This window comes from Lithobates pipiens, unplaced genomic scaffold (assembly GCF_037356315.1).
Source record: "Lithobates pipiens isolate NorthernLeopardFrog02 unplaced genomic scaffold, aLitPip1_a1.2 Scaffold_13, whole genome shotgun sequence".
NCBI lineage: Eukaryota > Metazoa > Chordata > Amphibia > Anura > Ranidae > Lithobates > Lithobates pipiens.
In genome coordinates, this window is record NW_027507718.1 from 473144510 (window position 1) to 473165052 (window position 20543).

Here is a 20543-nt window from a genome sequence, read left to right on the forward strand (position 1 = left end):
GGTCACAAGGCCTTGCTTCACAGCTGCAGCAGGAATTATACTCCTTGTTACTGTCAACGGATGTAGTTCCTGCTGAGCACAACCCATACCAATGAATGGGACCATTGTGAAATTACCCTCCAAACTTGGTTGCGGCATGCTAGCCAAGTGTTAAAGGGATTAAAGCAAGCGGTGAGGAGGTGATACAACACATCCTCACCACCTGTCAAATGGTGTTTGAAGAACGGTCTTTGATCAAAGCACATATGAATGGGCCCTAAAAAAAAATAAAACGAATGCAGCCACCACATCCAAGAATTGGTAAGCTGAAATATAATAAAAAAAAAAATTGGGGGGTTTACTACGCTTTAGGCCCCTTTCACATGGGTGGCTCCATTTTGTGGGATCCACTTGCTCAGCGGGGGATTGCTCCGCTGATCCCAGCTAAGCAGGCGGGTGACAGGTGCATCTCTGCTTACTGAGCAGAGTGGAGACGGACCCAGTCCCGCTCTTTTCTTTGGGGAGATCGGATGAAAAGGGACCACCTGTCCGTTTTCATCTGATCATATCGATCCTTTTGCGGACAGGATGTGATCGGATAACGGCGAATGTCAGCGGACATGTGTCCATTGACATCTGCTGCTCCATAGGGTAGAATGAAGAGTTCGATCGGGTCCACTTGAAAAACGAATAGGTGGACCTGTTCGGACAGCCCATGTGAAAGGGCCCATAAAGAGTCTGCCTACCCAAAACTGATATTTGAGTTCATGAATCTGAATATCACTTTAAGGCACAGGTGTCAAACCTGGCCCGCCAGGCCATTGCATCTGGCCCTCGCATCCATGGCTTTTTTTTTTTTCAGCTGGTATATGATGGAACTCTGTTCCACCACCTTGTAGCTACCTGCCTACCCTGCGTGCACTCACGGCGGGGCACAGCAGTGCTGACCAATGATCTCTCTGCAAGTGAGAGAGAGAGAGAGATGCAGAGCCATCTACACTGCCGGACGGTACTAGAACTGGGCAGATGAGATGTAAGGAACGTTTCTTGTTGTACATCATGGGACACAGAGCCATAGTTAGTATGTGGGTTATAGGTCCACCTTCAGGTGATGGACACTGGCACGCCCTAAATTAAAAAGTGCACTCCCTATATAACCCCTCCCACTGGTGAGACTACCTCAGTTTTTTCGCCAGGGTCTAAGGCGTTGGTCATTGGTAAAAATGTGCTGTGCTGTGCTGTGCTCCACTGGAGCAATCCTTGCTGGGGCTAGCCATATAGCCGGATCTATTCAAAGTGTCTTTTTGGCCGAATTGAATGGCACCCGGGCCTCGTATCTGAAGAAACAAGGTCTTGCCTGTAATGCTTCTCTTTTTAGAGAGCTGGACCCCAGGATCCAGTACTTTATGGTATTAAGGTTATAAAGTTTTACTGGTGGAGGTGCTATTACAGGTCCAGGATTGTGGGTTTCCTCGAGGAACCCCAGCTTCTGAAGGTTTCACGGAAACCCACCCTAAAGGCTGAAGATTGGGTCTGTTTTTTTACCACAGAAAACCCTGTGGCGGGAAAGGTAAGTGGAGTTTTTCTAAGAAATTTTCAAAATGTTCTTATGAATGTCTCCTTTATTTAGTAAATGTTGTCATGCCTATGTGTCACCACTGGGGGCTGTATAGAGCACTTACGTCTCATGCTTCTCCGAGAGCCCACAATGTGTCCAGGAAACAGCAGTTTTCTCTTCCTCCGGTTTGCCTCCCCACCAGATGGCCACCTGTGCTGTTTTTTTCTTCAGGGAAAGAGCCCGCGCTCGTGCAGGATAAGCTTCCTTTTGAAAGGAGAGAGGAAGGGCCGTAGTGGGGGGGCGGGGCTTAGCACCGCGTTGGCGTCCTCCGAAGCCCAGCGTGGGGAATGTGTGTTTTAAAGGCACCATTTTTGCTGTTTCAAGCTGCGGAGGGACACAAGAGTGAAGGTATGAGGTTTGGTGACAGGCAATCCTTTGACACATTTTGCTACTGCATCAGGCTGAGCATTAATTGCAACAGCAGAGCTGGATTATTGCTCAAGCAATGCATGCATTCCTTCTGATAGTACCTCTGCGTTGTGCATCAGCTATGGTCGGAAATTAGGTTAAAATTGCCCCAAAAAAAGGCTCTAGAAAGACTATAGTCACTAGGGAGCTTAGACCCATCTCAAAAAAGAGGGCATCCTCCCCTGAGAGTAATATGGCTGGTCAGAATGAGCCATCAGGAGGGGCAAGGGTTGCAGCTGCTTTTAGCATTACAGCCCCTGTATATATGACTAAGGAGGTCTTTTCTCCAACCATTTCTAAGTTTGGAGCAAAAAAAAGTGTGGGACTAAGCACAACAGGTCCCCGTCCATTGTTCAGGGCCTTCATGCTGAGGAACAAGGGGCGAGAGATGACAAATTTCTCTCAATGGACCAGAAAGAGGCTGATGTCCGAAGAACCTAATACGAAAAGGATCAGGTACGCAGGAAAGGTGGTTGGTACAGTCTGTAACTGAATTGGTCCGTTCCACATTTTACTGCCAATAAGCGCAGTCAATCAATGAGCCCACTTCTGGTTTGGGTTCACTATAGCCTCCCCAAATCTGTTCATGCTTTTCTGAGTTGGAGCACCCAGATAAACAGTTTTTTCCTCAAAAAAGTTTTCAATACTTTATCCTATGGAGGAAAAGTTCTATAAGTTGATGCTGCTATATCCTCTGTACCTGACTTGTCCAGTAGACAATGCTCATATGCTAAAGGATCCAACAGATAAGAAGTTGGAATTCCTTTTTTTTTTTTTTATTACAAAAGTTTTTTATTAAAGGATCATGAACATACAGTCAATATGTCAGACAAAGTCCAATATTTAGAATAAGGTGTAGTAGTTTTAGACTTAGTGATGGAATTCCTTTTTAAAGGCTATATTTCGCTCGCAGGTTCAGCCTGCACTAGCAGCGATCAGAGTATCTCAGTCCTTAAAGGACCGGTTTATGGAGGTACTCAGGATTATTCTTGATTAGCAGGCCCAAGATTTGGCCGGGATATCAGAAGCGTTGTGTTTTACAGTAGACGCTATGAAAGATTCTATTCTCGAGGCCTCACGGCTCATGCTAGGGCTGGTACATGTGCATATAATCCTATGGTTGAAAAATTGGACAGCCAAAGCTCCAATGCAAAAGCTCTTGGCCAGTTTCCTATTTCATGGTGAACGGTTATTTGGAGACAATCTGGATAGGTATATCCAAAGAATTTCTAATGGGAAAAGTTCCCTTTTACCATTTAAAAAGAAGTTTAAGCATGTTTTCTTTTAAAATGTGCTTCTTCTCCGGTGCCAGGGGCATCAGCCTCCAGGCAGTCATGACAGCCTCCATTGTCAAGTTCAAGAGGTAAACCTCAGGGTTAGTCCCAGGGCCAAAAGAAGACCTGGGGGAGGAAACCCACAAAACAAAATACTAAAGCCTCTTTATGAAGGGGCACCCCCGCTTGCACGAGTGGGGGGAAGGATTCTACAGTTTTCAAGGGTCTGGCAGGAACAATGTCAAGACAGATGGGTGGCTTCCTCAATTTCTCTAGGTTACAAACTAGAGTTCTGAGGTTTTCCGTCTCTGGAAGGGTGAAGATTGGGTCTGTTGGTTTACCATAGAAAACCCTACAGCGGGAAAGGAAAGTGGAGTTTTTCTAAGACATTTTCAAAATTTTCTTATGAATGTGTGGCACAGTGGTGTGGGCGGCACAGTGGTGTAGTGGTTAGCACTCTCGCCTAGCAGTAAGAAGGGTCACTGGTTCGAATCCCAACCATGACACTACCTGCCTGGAGTTTGCATGTTCCCCCTGTGCCTGCGTGGGTTTCCTCCGGGTACTCCGGTTTCCTCCCACACTCCAAAGACATGCAGGTAGAATAATTGGCTTCTGTCCAAAATTGGCCCTAGTATATGAATGGGGACCTTGGATTGTGGGCTTCTTGAGGGTAGGGACTGATGTGAGTGTGCAATGAACAGGGATAGGGACAATTGTAGACACTCACTCAGGTTGAACTGGGTGGACTGGTGTCTTTATTCAACCTTACTAACTATGTAACTATGAATGTCTCATTTAATTAGTAAATGTTGTCATGCCTATGTGTCACCACTGGGGTCTATATAATGGGGGAAAGTCTTCTACAGTTTCCAAGGGTCTGGCAGGAACAATGTTAAGACAGAAGGGTGGCTTCCTCAATTTCTCTAGGTTACAAACTAGAGTTCCAAGGTTTCCAGTCTCCTCGTTTTCTCAGATCAAACGTTCCCAGAGACCCAGTGAAAAAGAAGTCTCTCTTTCAAGCTTTGGATCATCCCTTGTCTCAAAGAGTGATATCGGTGGTCCCCTTGGAAGAGCAAGGAGTAGATTTTGGAATCGTGAAAAGTTTGAATAAAAACCCTAACAGGGATGTCAGATCCATTTTAGATCTCAAAGATCTAAACCGGTATTTGAATACTGTTCTTTTCACATAGAGTCAGTCCGACCAGTAGTCTCCATCCTTCAAGGGGGAGAACTTCCGGTGTCAATCGACATCAAGCATGCTTTTCTCCATGTGCCGATTTTCCCCGCTCACCAGAAATTTCTACGCTTCAAGGTAGAAAATCTTAATTTCCAGTTTGTAGCTCTGCCTTCGGTCTAGCTACTGCACCTTGAGTATTTACAAAGGTCCTGTATCCTCCTTTAACCAGATTAGGGGCTCAAGGTATAACGATACTAGCCTACTTAGATAACCTAGCCCACTTAAAACCAAAGTTTGGTCACCACAGTCAGCTACTTGAAATACCTAGGCTGGATTCTCAACCTAGAAAAATCTTCCTTAAAACCATCAAGGAGATTGCAGTACTTAGAGCTGATCATAGATACAGCTCAGAAGAGGGTGTTTTTGCCCTAGGAAAGGATCAGTTCCATAAGGGAACTGATTCAGTTGATCAAAACAAAGAAGAATCCTTCTATTTAACTTTGCATGAAATTGTTGGGAAAGATGGTGGCTTCTTTCAAGGCCGTTTCTTATGCACAGTTTCGTTCAAGACTGCTTCAAAACAGTATCCTGTCAACTTGGAACAAGGTGGTCCAAGCTCTGGACTTCCCAATGCGTTTATCCCCCAAAGTGCGTCAGAGCCTCAATTGGTGGTTGATATCCAAGAATCTTCAAAAAGGAAAATCCTTTCTACTAGTTACCTGAAAAGGTGGTAACAACAGATGCCAGCCTTCTGAGCTGGGGAGCAGTCCTGGAAGAAGCATCTGTCCAAAGGGAAATGGTCCAAATCAGAGATGACCTTGCCCATCAGTATTCTAGAGATTCGGGCAGTACACCTGGCCCTGGAGGCCTGGATGCTGACTACGGAATTGTCCTGAAGGATCCAATCTGACAATGCCACAGCTGTGGCCTATATCAATCACAAAGGGGGCACGAGAAGTCGTGAAGCCCAGAGAGAGGTGACTCATATTCTGTCTTGGGAAAACAACATTCCTTGCCTATCAGCAATTTTCATTCCAGGGATAGGGAATTGGCAGGCAAACTACTTGAGTCGCCAACAGTTGTTCCCAGGAGAATGGTCCCTTCACCTCGACATCTTTCTGTTATTATGCCAAAAATGGGGAGTTCCAGACGTGGATCTGTTTGTGTCCAGGTTCAACAACAAGATTGACAACTTTGTGTCAAAAACAAGGGATCCGATGGCATATGGAACAGATGCCTTGGTTTTTCACTGGAATCAGTTTTTCACTGATCTATGCGTTCCCTTCTGTCCTGCTGCTTCCGCGCCTTCTCACAGGATCAAGCAAGAAGGGAAGGAGGCGATTCCTGAGTGGCCCAGGAGATCTTGGTTTGCAGAGATTGTAAAAATGGAGGTAGGGGACCCTTGGACCCTACTGCTATGGCCAGACCTTCTCTCCATCCTACCTTCCAAACGCTTAATATAGCGGTTTGGCTATTGAGACAAACATTCTAAAAGGTTGTGGGATGTTAGCTACAGTAGTTTACACTTGGTTAATACTAGGAAGCTGGCCTCCGGAGTAATTTACTATACAATCTGGAAGGCATATGTCTCCTGGTATGAATCCAGGGGTTGACACCCCAGGAAATATGTCATAGGTAGGATCCTTGAATTCCTACAGATAGGATTAGTAATTAAGCTGGCCTTGAGTACTATCAAGGCCAGATGTCGGCTTTATCTGTGTTTTTTTTTTCAACTACCTTTCGCTTCACACTCTCTGGTTCATAACTTTATTCACGGGGTAACGTGGATTAATCCTCCAGTCAGGTCACCCCTGAACCCTTGGGACCCAAATTTAGTTCTGTTGGCTTTACAGAAGCAGCCACTTGAGCCAATACAAGATATTCCCTTGGTCCTCTTGACGAGGGAAAAATTTTTTCTTGGTTGCCATATCCTCTGCAGGAAGAGTATCAGAGTTGCCTGCTCTTTCTTGTAAAGGGCCATATTGGTTTATTCATAAGGATGAGGTTGTATTGCGACCTCATCCTGAATTCCTACCGCAGGTAGTATCAGTTTTTCATTTAAAACAGGATATTGTTCTGCCTTAATTTTTTCCAGAACCTCGTTCTATGGCAGAAAGATCACTACATTTTCTTGATGTAGTGAGAGCGGTCAAAGTCTATTAAAAGTGTCCGCTCAGATTCATAAATGAGATGTTTTGTTTGTGTTGCCAGACGGTCCTAAAAGAGGACAGGCAGTGTTGAAATCTACTATTTCTAAATGGAATCGTCAAGTGATTGTTCATATTAAAGCGCACTTCTCCATGGCTATACTTCTTGGGCAGTGCATCACCAACCCTCCATGGCTCAGATCTGCAAGGCCGCAACTTGGTCTTCAGTCCAAAAATTTAGCAGATTCTATCAAGTAGATGTAAAGATCATGAGGATATCGCCTTCGGGCACAGTGTACTGCAGGCTGCAGTATGAGTCCTCTAGTCTCTTGGTGCCCTACTTTTACTGTGTCTCCGTTCCTTCAGTTGCCATTGCTATGGGACATCCCACATATGGCTCTGTGTCCCGTGATGTATGATAAGAAAATAGGATTTTTATAACAGCTTACCTGTAAAATCCTTTGAAGTACATCACATAAGACATGAGTCCTTGCTTTATTTAGTATACACGTGTATTGCTTTGCTACAAAACTGAGGTACTCCCACCAGTGGGAGGAGTTATATAGGGAGTGCACTTTTTAATTTAGAGCATGCCAGTGTCCATCACCTGAAGGTGGCCTATAACTCACATAGTAACTACTATGGCTCTGTGTCCCATGATGTACTTCAAAGAAAATGATTTTACAGGTAAGCTGTTATAAAAATCCTATTTTTGGGGGGGCACTCTGTATACAGCGCACTCCTGAACTCTGCACATCATGGACTTCTGAGCTCTGCACTTTGAAAGTAGCACACCCATAAACCCTGCATTCTGTATGTCACACACTCCTCAACCCTGCACTCTGTACACAGCGCGCCCCTCAACTCTGCAGTCTGTATGTAGCGCACTTGCGAACTGTACACTCTGTACCCTGCATACTCCTAATTATCTAAGTGAATACATAGTCTTACAGATACAACCAGCCCTTCGAGGGAAACTATAATGGCTGATGCAGCCACAATGAAATGGAGTTTGACACCCCTCCCTTAAAAGCATTCACATATAAGAATATTAAATCAAATAATAATTAGAATGCCTTAAGAGCCATAGCAGACTAAGAAGAAGCACAGGGTCTCCAGAGCTGTCTAGCTTCAAAGTTATTTTTGTAGGTAGCAAGTACAGTTAGATAAAATTAATGTATACAGTACATAGTTTGGGAACATCACTACAGGAATTGTGGCAGGTCAACTCCTGTGGGGTCTTGCTTTTCTTGTTGGGTGCTTTATTTTTCTATAGGGAATATAGCAAGAGGAGCTGCAACACAACTCCCAGAAGGACAGGAATAGAGCTAGGAATTATGGCAGGGAGATCTTGCTATTGGAGTATCCCAATAAATATAAGTAGTAAAGGAGCTAATTTGCCTATGATGGAAATATCGATTTTGAAAATATTGACTCTTTATTCTGCAGAATGGTACTGTTGTGCTTAAAAATAGCATATTTTAATGTGTAATAAAAGTTATGCCTCTACAAGAGAAAAAAAGGTGAAATATTATTTTGGGAACATTTCTTCCTGGCAGCGCCCAATCATTGCAAACTGTTCAGTAATGTTCGTTTATTGTATCCTGTCTGGCATCATCTGATCATTTCCTCTACAATTGCAGTATCTTATCACTGCATCCTTCATACATTGCTTTACAGCACAGCAATCATTAAGGCAAGACCTTTATAAAATCCTAGCCTAATCCTAACGCTTAACCCGAATTAAACCCCAACATTTAAAGTAGAATTCCAGCCTAATACTAACAGATGCCCCCTCCTGCTACCTAGCCTGTTTAAAAAGATATGTATACTTAGCTATTTTCTGGTCTGGTCACATGATCCTCTGTGTCAGTGAATGGCAGCTGCAGGGAACAGGAGGGAGCACCGACAACGGCTGGGCTATGGGAACCTATGTGTGACACGACAGCCATGGTTGAGCGATCCCTCTTCTCCCCTGCAGCAACAAAAAATCAGATGCTTTCTCTCTTTAGAGATCCTGCAGTGTTCCGTGACATCAGTGTGAAATAAAGATTTTATATAAATAGTGAAAAAAGTAAAATATTCCAATTAATCCATTATCCTCACTGTATTTTCTAACCTAATCTGTAAATTCACAAGCTGTTTACGGCAATACTTGAACACTTTACCTTACAGGTAATAATGGATTGCTCCATTATACTTTTTAACAGACCTTTTCATCCTTTGATTATTTCATTCTGCCTGACTCTTAAAATGCAGCAAACATATGCTATATGACTGAAAGGAGCAATCGCCCATCAAGCACAGCAAGTGTTCTGATGCTATCTACTGCAATAGAATGACCAAGAACAGGACTGAGACAGGATGGAATGAACAGAGACTGTCTGACAGAATGGAATGAGTGGATGCTGCCAGAGGGGATTGTATGATCGGATGATGCCAAAAGGGGATAACATTAGTGGATGCTGCAGGAAAAGTATGGAATGAATGAGATGAGTGGAATGGCCAGACAGGCAGAAATGAGCAAATAGTGCCAGACAATACATGATGAGCAGATACCGGTATGCTGGGACAAAATGGGCATCTACTGCTAGATGAGATGAAATTGAGCAGATATTGCCAGGGAGGAATGTATAAGCAGACACTGCGAAGAAGAATGCAATGAGAAGATGCCACCGGGGAGGATGGAATGTGCAGATATTGCTGGGGGGGGGGGGGGTGGAATGAGCAGATACCGCCGGGGAGGATGGATTGAGCAGATACCACAGGGCAAAATGGAATGAGCAGATACAGCCAAGGGAGAATGGAATGAGCAGATACTGCCGGGAAGGGTGGAGCGAGCAGATACTGCCGGGAAGGGTGGAGCGAGCAGATACCACTGGGGAGGGTGGAGCAAGCAGATATCGTGGCAGAGGATGGAACGAGCAGATACCGTGGCAGAGGATGGAACAAGCAGGTACTGTAGCAGAGGATGGAACGAGCAGATACAGCGGATAGTGCCAGGGAGGATGGAATGAACAGGTGCTTCCAGGGAGGAGGGAACGACCAAGTACTGCCGGGGAGGAGGGAACGACCAAGTACTGCCAGGGAGGAGGGAACGACCAAGTACTGCCGGGGAGGAGGGAACGACCAAGTACTGCCGGGGAGGATGGAACGACCAAGTACTGCCGGGGAGGATGGAACGACCAAGTACTGCCGGGGAGGATGGAACGACCAAGTACTGCCGGGGAGGATGGAACGACCAATTACTGCCGGGGAGGATGGAACGACTAAGTACTGCCGGGGAGGATGGAATGACCAAGTACTGCCGGGAGGATGGAATGACTAAGTACTGCCGGGGAGGATGGAATGACTAAGTACTGCCGGGGAGGATGGAATGACTAAGTACTGCCGGGGAGGATGGAATGACTAAGTACTGCCGGGGAGGATGGAATGAGCAGATACTGCTTGGGAGAATGGAACAAGCAGATACTGCTGGGGAGAATGGATTGCATGGATACTGCCGGGGAGGATGGAATAAGTAGATCCCTCTAGATGAACGGGATGATTAAATACTGTTGAGAATCAATCTGAGACAGAGAATTGGGTCACCGTTTGCTCATTCCTTCCAAAAATACCTAAACATTCAGTCCATATAATCATACTTTTCTGATTGATATTATTTGGTCTTTCTATCCTTTCTGTTCTTTTGCATAATCAAATAGTCACTTTCACACTACCAATATCTGGTCGTTCAGTCCTACAGAACTTAGCAGTTTCGCCTCATTTTTCTCCCACTCTAGTCTAATAGTCTTGTTTAGCCAAGTAAGGCAATTTTAATAAGTTCAACTCCAGGTCAACCAGGACAGAAGGATGTTAGGAGTCTAGAGTGTCCTGAATGTCCTCTTTTGGCGCTGTTTTGATAGTTGTTCAACCCCCTCAAGATCTGGTCTGGAGTCCTCTGCATAAATAATATAACTAAACCTCAAAAAAGTGGACTCTAGTGGACTCTCCAAACACAAATATGTTAGAAATTATTAGGAAGGTTGTACTTTATATTAGGTTGATGTGAAGTTTCTACATACAGGAAGATTTAATGTTTACAATAAAGTTTGTTTGATCTGATTTACGGTCATACTTAGGGATTCAACCTTGGCACCCCACGTGTTTTTGAACTACATTTCCCATGATGCTCAACTACACTGTATGAGCATCATGGGAAATGTAGTTCCAAAACATCTGGGGTACCAAGGTTCGCCATCACTGCCTTCAACTCCAACTAATAGGTAGATGCCCGTGCAACTGGGTTGAATAATTAAATATGGAAGTAGGATATTAACGTGAACGCCTCTTCAGGCTTTGTGGTACAGTGTTATATCTGATGAGAGTTTGAATATAATTTCTTTAATATAAATTAACATAGGATGTCTCATGTACCCTATATCCGATCGGCCAAAATTTTTTTATTTGAGATATACCATGGTATGTGTTTACATGTTAATGTGATATTAGTCTATTTTCACTGTTTTTGAAGCCCAACTTCAGGCAAATAAAAAGTTGCTTGTTTATGTCTAGGTCAACAAAAGGAGATTTACTTACCCAATCCTCCACATCTCCCTTTAGGTAGACTGGTTCCTGTAGCGTCTGCAACCCCACACTTAACTGATTTAAGGTCCTTGTGATGGACTGCCTAGCTACAGCTTCCTCCACTCTGAAACCAGGAACCAGGATTATAGCTGAGCATTGCACCCATAGAACTAGGCAACAACTTAGGTGCAGACTGAAATGGACTTTATTGTAAATTCACACTGAATGTATACCATGCAAAATCAGGTAAGAGCAGACATACAGAAACAATAGGCGACTCAACAACAGGAATTCACACCTGTGAGGCACACAATTTGGACTATACCATGAGAATTCCACCTTAATAAACAGATTATAGCAGGAGACCCCAGCATCAGGTTGTTTTGAGCTGATTATATTAACATCTATTCTGAGTTGGGGGGGGGGGGGTGAAGCAGTCATTTCTGGTTTGGGCACAGAGGACCAGGTGTAGCCAGGTCCTAGGTTCCCAGAGTCTGTGTTTTTCGGGGAGACTTGGACCTGACTGTGAAGCAAAACCACTCCGAGTCCCCCTGGCACATACCTCCCAAGAATAAAGCCCCCTCAAATGCCAGGTCCCATAGTCAGTCAGTAGGCAAGAGGCTACCCTGCAGGCCCCTCTGAAAGCCCCTGTTTCGGTTGGGTCTGTCACAGTCCTGACATCATCAAGACAAAACCGGATCCATAGCCCAGCAATGGATATGAGGACCCTGAGGGACAGCCCACCACCAGATTGTGGGGGAGCACTATCTGCTGGGGGAGCAGAGGATCAGGTAAGTAAAACGGTTTATCCTCTCCGCTAGACAATACGATCATTTTTAATTGGCCTGGTGTTGGGCTTTAAATCTGCAGCTTTCATTAAAATAACACCTGGTTATTCTGTCATGAAGGTCCTTCCTGTTTTAAGATGACTACGCTCTGCCCCTGTCTCCCAGCTGTGCCCCTGCTTTGTCACTGTGCAGTCTTAAGCTGGCAAGAGACTCATTGAAATTTGGCCTCTTTAGCAGGGAGGCTGAATTTTGATCAGTGTGTGGCCTTCCCTGATCGACAGAATTCAATCATCAGATCCGCTTCTGTTGAAAAAAAAGGAAACTTTTTCCGATTTAGTAACTGCAGCCGCTGATTGGTGTATTCCTGGCTGCACCAGGAGCTTCTTTCAGAATACAATGTCCCAGCAGGGGGCGGTGTGTGTGTGTGTGGGGAGGGGGGGTTATTCCTCCATCCACCTTGTGGCAATGGAGGAATGTGTGTTTTTTTTTCTTTTTTTTCCTGCTGGCTTTTGATGAAGGCTACAAGTGGCCATTTCCAAAAAATTATGCAAACTACTACGGTCACCAGCAAGAAACCCAACCTACGAATGTCATATTGCCAACGCTGGAGTGCATGTAGTCTGGAATGACTGCAAAGAGTCTGTAGGAGATCTGCAGCATTGAGATGCAAGATAATGGTGAAAACAAGCATTTTATTTAATAAACCTGGCAGTTGCCTATGACATTGCTTTAGAAACAAAATACCATTTAGCTAGGATTTACTTTGACTTTCTTTTTAAAACACTGAAGTGAGCAAATATTTTCTAAACAGATAAATGGGGAGCGCTGGAATCTTTGTTCTCTGCAAAATGGTCATTTTCACAGGCAGCCAGTGTAATTTTCCACTTCAACTGCTGCCTTAACTCAAAGCTGCAGAGTCAGGCCTAACTGGCTAATAAGTGTAACAATGAATCACTCATGTGACGGGCCACAAATATGGTGCAATGTGCACGCCATAAACTGATTAAAACAACCTTGCATTATTAGGAGAGAATAGATCCCCTTTCTTGTGTTTTGTAATCAAGGTATATGCTACAATTCCTTATTTCATTCATCTTTTTGACAGGTCGGAGGAGAAAAAAGCAAAATCTCAGTTTGGAAAAGCTGCTGTAGCAAAAGACGATCGTGTCACTGAGCTGCAGAAAAAATTGGAGGAGAAAATTACTGAGCGCAAGAGACAGGCCGAGGCCTTGAAGCTAAACCCCCAGCGGAACATAGCCAAATCGTCTAAGGTAAATAAATGTACGGAGCCGGAGTGGATGAAACACTCGGCAATTATAGGTATTGGAGTTACACTGCATTCCCAGTGCCTGTGTGTTGCTACAAAAACAAAGGTCTGGTACTAATCTATAAGGCTATTTCCACACTGAGCCACGCCGGGCGTTGGCGGTAAAGCGCCGCTATTTTTAGCGGTGCTTTACCATAGTTTTTCTGGCCCTTTTTGTCCGCTAGCGGGGCACTTTTAACTCCTGCTAATGGCTGAAAAAGGGTTAAATGCGCCCACAAAGCGCTGTGGTACTATTTATTTCAACAGGCAGCGATGCTGTCTCAAAAGGCCTCAAAAGGTGCAGCTTGCAGGACTTATTTGGTGTCCTGCCAGCGCACCGCTCCAGTGTGAAAGCACTCGGGCTTTCACACTGGAGTGAGAGGAGAGGCTCTTTTTGGCGCTATTTTTAGCGCTATAACTCCTATAAAGCGTCTCAGTGTGAAAGCAGCCTAAAAGGAATGTTTGTTAAAATCTTCCGCTAATTATAAGTGTAGACTGCTGCACTTTAATCGCTCCTTGGATACAAAGAAATAATAGAAAAAAAATGTGAAAATGTAAAAGGTTGCGCTGTCTCATAAACAAAGAAAAAACCTTTAAAAAAATATAGCAAACACAGTATATCAACTAGTGATAAGTACAGAGTTCAATAAACAAGTGTCCATGTGTATAAAAAAATGATTCCATTAGTATTCCACCAACTGGATGTGCTATTCACCGTTCCCAGTGATAATAAAGTATAACAATACAAATGAAAATTAACTTGGCCTCTTACCAACTTCCAATGATCTCTAAATTATAAGAGATCATCTAACGCATGAGGTAAGAAAATGCCCGATGCCTGGTCACATCCTCTTTGTGTCTCCCGACCTCCAAGATGGATGGATGGATCAGACAGCTCCAGGCTCAGCGTCCCAACATCTCTCACTCTGGACTCTGGCTCCACACCAAATCCAGAGTCTAGTCTCGGGAGGGGCACTAACAGAAAATACGTTTTTTTGGGGGCAATTTATGAGGGCAATGGCTGGTGTTTGCGCTTCAGTCATCATGGCACCATGGTGATATGGTGTCGGGATGATTGAAGAGCTTTATTTCTATTATTACATTGTTATATAAAATGAAATAGTTCAACTCACCATAATGCAGAATCAGTGGGAGCCTTGAGCTTGTCACTTGTCACATCGCCTGTCATCAGATGCGGATTGTCACTTGCCACGTCACCTGCCACGTCACCTGCCACACGTTGCAGATTGTCACTTGCCACGTCGCCTGTTACCAGATGCAGATTGTCACTTGCCATGTTACCTGCCACACATTGCAGATTGTCACTTGTCATGTCGCCTGTTATCAGATGTGGATTTTCACTTGCCACGTCACCTGCCACACGTTGCAGATTGTCACTTGCCATGTCGCCTGTCACCAGATGCAGATTGTCACTTGCCACGTCACCTGCCACCATATGCAGACTTTTTAAAATATGGCACCTTTAAAGCCCCGTACACACGAGAGGACTTATGTCTGACAGACTTCCGAAGGAGTTCTGCCGGAGTTCTGCCGGAGTTCCGACAGAGTTCTGACGGACTTTTCGACTGAGCGGACTTGGCCACACACAATCACACTAAACTCCGACGGATTCGAACGTGATGACGTACGACTCGACTCGAATAAGGAAGTTCATAGCCAGTAGCCAATAGCTGCCCTAGCGTCGGTTTAAGTCCGTCGGAATAGCATACACACGAGCGAATTTTTCGAAGGGACCGGGTCCGGCGGAGTTCCGTCGGAAAAATTTGAAGCATGTTCCATATTCTAAAGTCCGTCAGACTTTGGCGAATCAAAAGTCCGTTGCAGCCCACACACGATCGAATAGTCTGACGGAATCAGTCCGTCGGACTTTGGATGTTGAAAAGTCCGCTCGTGTGTACGCGGCATAAGTCTTCTATAAACCAAGTGATGCGATGACATTGCTATGAGATCCGAGACCCAATCAAACCAGATTTCGGCTTCGTTCGGGTCTCTGGCTAGCTGGTGAATGTGACAGCTGATCGCTCAGGCCTCTCAGTGGGATGGGAGAGCCTGGCCGAGCCGCGGATGCCCCCTCCCGCTGCTTGGGATAAGCTTCTCACCAAGAAAGCCAACCACTGGCTCTAAAAAGTACAGAGGGATGCCTGCAGCTGCAGGCATCTCCCTGGTACAGGTCGGTATGAAGGAGTTAAAATGTGGTCGGGTGCACGTGAATTCATCACGTGCACTGATGGGCCGGACATTTAGCAGCGGCGGGCCAGGTGTGGCCCATGGGCCTTAGGTTGCCGACCCCCTGACCTACACGGTTTAAAGGTCAGGGGTCTTGCATCACCTGAAAAGGTCCCTCTGCCATAGGAATAGGATAGCAAGGACGACCAGAGTCCTGTACCAACATGATATGAGCTTGTAGGTAATTTCTTGGTACTTACAATTGGTTGAAGCTTTGTGAGCAAAAAATATAATTCTATCCTTCTGACCAGGGCCAGCCCTACTGAGCCCATGGTCCCAGATGGCATTTTAAGAGGCACGGCAGCTGGCAGGGACAAGTTGTACCCTTATGGTCACCCGTGCCGGCTGTCTCCTGAGATCTGCCTGTGGGACTGCTGTGAAAGGCTGCATCCAGTGAGTGTGCAGCCCCTACTGCCTGTGAAACAGTTTCACACTGTGCCGATATTGACACTTGCTAGAGCCGCTGAGTGTGTGAAACTGTCATGTAATGTAACTGAATGCAGAAAGAGACCAGCTGTCAAAATTTAGCATTGATGTCAGGGGTGGGCGGGACCCAGCAGCTATCAAACACCAGACAATGGGATGGGATGGGGTCTGGATGGGCCGCTATCATTGGCTGGTGTTTGATAGCTGCTGGGTCCCACTCAGCCCGGGTCCCGCCCACCCCCATCATCACCGCTGAATTTTGACAGCTGGTCTCTCTCTGCATGCAGTTACATTACACTACAGTGTCACACACAGTTTCACTAAGCGTTAACATCGGCTCAGTGTGAAACTTCTGTCAGTGCCACCTGTCAGTGCCAATCAGTGCCACCTGCCAATCAGTGCCAGTGTTTCCAATCATTGCCAACTGTCAGTGGCAGTTTTTCCAATCATTCCCACCTGTCAGTGCCAGTGTTTCCAATCAGTGCCACCTAATATAAGTGACAATCAATGCCACCTACCGATGTCAATCCGTGTTTTCAATCGTGCCACCTACCAGTGCCAGTGCTAGGGTGATGAACTCAGCCAGGCACATCCTCCATGGGGGGCCGGCCTGGTGGGGCACAACTGATATCTGTCAATGTTTATTAATGCCACCTGCCGATCTTTAGTATAATAGGTAATCACTACACTACTATTTACACTAAACTACTGGAGCTCAAATAAAAAAAAGTGTCAGTAAAAGGCCTGCTGCTAAGCACTGTTATGTGTTCCACACCTCAAATTTGTTTTTGTTTTTTAAAGTGCAGCGCTAACCTACTGATCAATAATTTAACAATAATGGTGGAATCCTCTAATGTATGGAAATCTCAATAGGCTTCAATATTACGACAATACCGGTCTCTGATATTCAACTTCACATATAATACAGATCAAACTGAATATAAGGGCCAGTTCACACTACATGCTGTCCAGTGCATTTTTTTTCTGCATCAAAAACTCATGGAAAGTAGGTTATACGGTTTTCAATGGCATGGTTCACACCAGTGCTTGCAGTTCCCGTGTGTTCCAGAAAAAAAGTAGAACATACTGCATTTTTTCTGCACTGCACTGTACTGGAATGCACCTAAATACACCAAAAACGCACTGTAACACACTTGTCCTTATTTAGGACCAGTTCACACCAGATGCAGTTCCGTGCAGTTCCGTTTTTGCTGTACCAATACAGTCAGTTCTGGTCAGTTTTCAGTCAGTTTCTGCACCAGAAACTGACTGGAAACTGATCATAAACTGACTGCATGGTGTGAACTAAAGCCTTTGGAATACATGTTAAACACTGTGCATGCATTTTTAGTGCATAAAAAAAGCACACGGAACTGAACGGAACTGCGTCTGGTGTGAACTGGCCCTAAGGGCCAGTTCACACCAGATGCAGTTCCGTGCAGTTCCGTTTTTTCTGCACCAATACAGTCAGTTCCGGTCAGTTTCTGCACCAGAAACTGCCCGGAAACTGACCAGAAACTGACTGCATGGTGTGAACTAAAGCCATTGGAATACATGGAAAACACTGTGCATGCATTTTCAGGGAGAGTTCACACCACATGCAGTCCAGTGCGTTTTTTTTCTGCATCAAAAACGCATGGAAAGTAGGTTATATGGTTTTCAATGGCATAGTTCACACCAGTGCAGTCAGTTCCAGTGCGTTCCAGAACAATATGTAGAACATGCTGTAAAATGCATCAGAAATGCACTGGAACGCCCCTAAATGCACCAAAAACGCACTGCAACACAATCGTCCTTATTTAAGGTTAAAAAAATAAATGGCGGGGAAGCACTGGACTGCATGAAAAACGCACCAAAAAAGCATCAAAAATGCACTGGAACGCATCAAAAACGCGCATGCAGAAAAGTACCTGGAACACATCCGGACTGCATTTCTATGGTGTGAACTGGCCCTTAGTGCAGAAAAAAAGCACATGGAACTGTATCTGGTGTGAACTGGCCCTAAAGGTTAAAAAAAAAAGAGGTGGGGGAAGCACTGGAATGCATCAAAAACGCACTGAAACGCATCAAAAACGCGCATACAGAAAAGCACCTGGAACGCATCCGGACTGTGTTTCTATCATGTGAACTGGCCCTAAGCCCTTGTACACACGGTCGGAGATTCTGACGGAATGTGTCCTATTGGACCGTTTTGTCGGATAATCCGACTGTGTGTGGTATGCATCGGACTGTTTCCGTCGGAATATCCGTCGGACCCAATTTTCCAACTTGTTGGAAATATTTTCCGACAAACTGGTCCGATCATGTGTAGAGAATTCAGATCGGACAAAGTGCCACACATGCTCAGATCAAATTTCTACACCAAAGCTATTGGCTACTAGCGTGAACGTAGTCCCGTCGTAACGAAATAACGTCATCACGTTCTGAACGGTCGGATTTTCTGACAACTTGGTCCAACCGTGTGTATGCAACAGTTTTGGACACAATCCGTCGGACAAAATCCAACGGATTTAGTTGGCAGAATGTCTGACCGTGTGTACAAGGGCTAAGACATACTGTATAAAATGAAACTTAGCAGGGATGGTGGAAACCCCTCCTATAGATATTGGCCATAAAAAAAATGTCTTCATCAGTTTAGGCCAATATGTATTCTGCTACATATTTTTGGTTAAAAAAAAAAAATCTAAATAGCATATATTGATTGGTTTGTGTAAAAGTTATAGTGTCTACAAAATAGGGAAAAATAGGGAATTTATGGTATTTGTAATCAGATTTTCTGATAAATTTAAATTTAGTTATTATGATATAAAATAATGAATGTAGGGGCCTTTTGGTGAGCGTGAATTTTTTTTGGGGGGGGGGCAGCATTTCATTCTTGGGCCCAGGCAGCACAGTCTTTTGAGCCAGCCCTGCTTCTGACATTGGTATTTGTAGTACTCAGGCTGCTTTTCCATTTGTCTGGATATGTGGGATCTTCCTGAGCATGGACTCCCACCACTATTTGATAAAATATGAAGAGTCTTTCTCATGACCCCTTTACCTTGCCAGAGCTCCCCAAATGGCGCGAGTTGCCTTTGAGAGAGGGGTGGTGTAGGCACGTGGCATCGCTGTTTTCAAATGGGGACTTTCCAACTCCTTGGATGCACCTATTTAACATATCTGCCTCGCCTCCAGTCTATCCTCCCATAGAGTCTTAACTGCTTACAAGCTTCTGGTCCAACCATCTGATTCCTTTGTGCCCCATTCCTGCTTAAATGGGAACAAGATCTTGGAACTACTTTTACTGATACTCAAAAGAGAAGATCTACTTTATTTTGCTCAGTATTCCTCTATTCCTCTCCAGTTGTTTTGTCTCACTTATGTACAATTTCATTGCAATCCTAACTAAATTGGACTGCATTTACCAGGATGATATATCCAAGGCTTTTTTTCAGCGGGAACACGGGGGAACACAGTTCCGGCACATCCAGCACTAGGGGTCTATTGTTGCTGAGGAGGTCTACTGTTTCTGGGGAGGGATCTATTGTTGCTTGGGGGGGCTTATATTGCTGGGGGTTAGTTGTTGCTGAGAGAGATCTACTGTTGAGGCAGGGGTCTATTGTTGTTGGCTGCCATAAAGTCTATTGATGCTGGCTGTGAGAGATGTTGTTGATGCCAGGAGCCTAGTGTTGCTTGGGGAGAATTTTGTTGCTGGGGGGCTCTATTGTTACTGGCTCAACGGGATCTATTTTAGTGCTTTTCTTGTTATTACCAAATTCCATAAAAATTCCATACATATTACAAAATGAAACTTGGTTCTGTATTATCTACAAAAGGCAGTACTGGGAGATGGGTTGGTATGGGGTGAAACCAAGGAATGGTGCTCATAGGTGGGTAGGGGTGGAGAAAAGAGGTGACTCAGAAAGGGGGAGTTCCTGCACCTATTCTCTAAGAAAAAAAGCCCTGGATATATCAATTATGAATGGAAACTTTTAGACTTATTATTTGAGAAAAATTTCCTATTGAGTTTCTCTCAGATACTATATTTTTCACCTCTTTCAGAACTCATTTGAAGAGAAGCACTGGAAGGAGCTTGAGGAGAGTCGAGAACACCAGGCTCAGCTTTTCCAACATGGTGCCGTTTCACGGGAAACTGCAAACAGAATAGCGGCTTATCAAACTGCAAGAAGTGGCGTGTCACCTGCCTGACTACTAATGTGACTACAGTCATAATATATTTATGTTTAAGGGACTTGGCAACTGATAGTATGACTTTTTATTACAGAAATAAATAGTACAAAAAAAAAGTATGTTCATATTTTCTTTTAGAATACCTATAAAAAGCTATAAGTAAACCAAGAAAATTGGGAAATGTACTATGAAAAGTTTTGTAAAATATGGCAAAATAAATACTGGTTTATGTGCTCATTGGTGATTCATGGAATGCCTCATTAAATATGCCCTCTAGAATCTAATTTAAAGGATATTTACTTTAGCCTGCAATTCAGGAATCTAATGCCACGTACACACGATCAGACTATCCGGCGGACTTAGTCCGGCGGGCAACCCACCGGACTTTGCAGCGGAGGTCCTCCGGACAACCCGCCGGACTTTGCAGCTTAGGTTCT

At 44.6% G+C, this 20543-nt stretch overlaps 1 protein-coding gene across 1 annotated transcript in view; it reads left to right on the top strand.

The window, feature by feature from the left end:
• CFAP99 (cilia and flagella associated protein 99) overlaps positions 1–20343 on the top strand; it is a 162205-nt gene extending 141862 nt beyond the window's left edge. Inside the window, exons 15-16 of the mRNA XM_077477913.1 lie at positions 13063–13228; positions 19978–20343. Of these exons, the coding sequence (XP_077334039.1) occupies positions 13063–13228; positions 19978–20124 (313 nt within the window). The 3' untranslated portion in view covers positions 20125–20343. The remainder of the gene's footprint in view (positions 1–13062; positions 13229–19977) is intronic.
• The last annotated feature ends 200 nt before the right edge of the window (positions 20344–20543 follow it).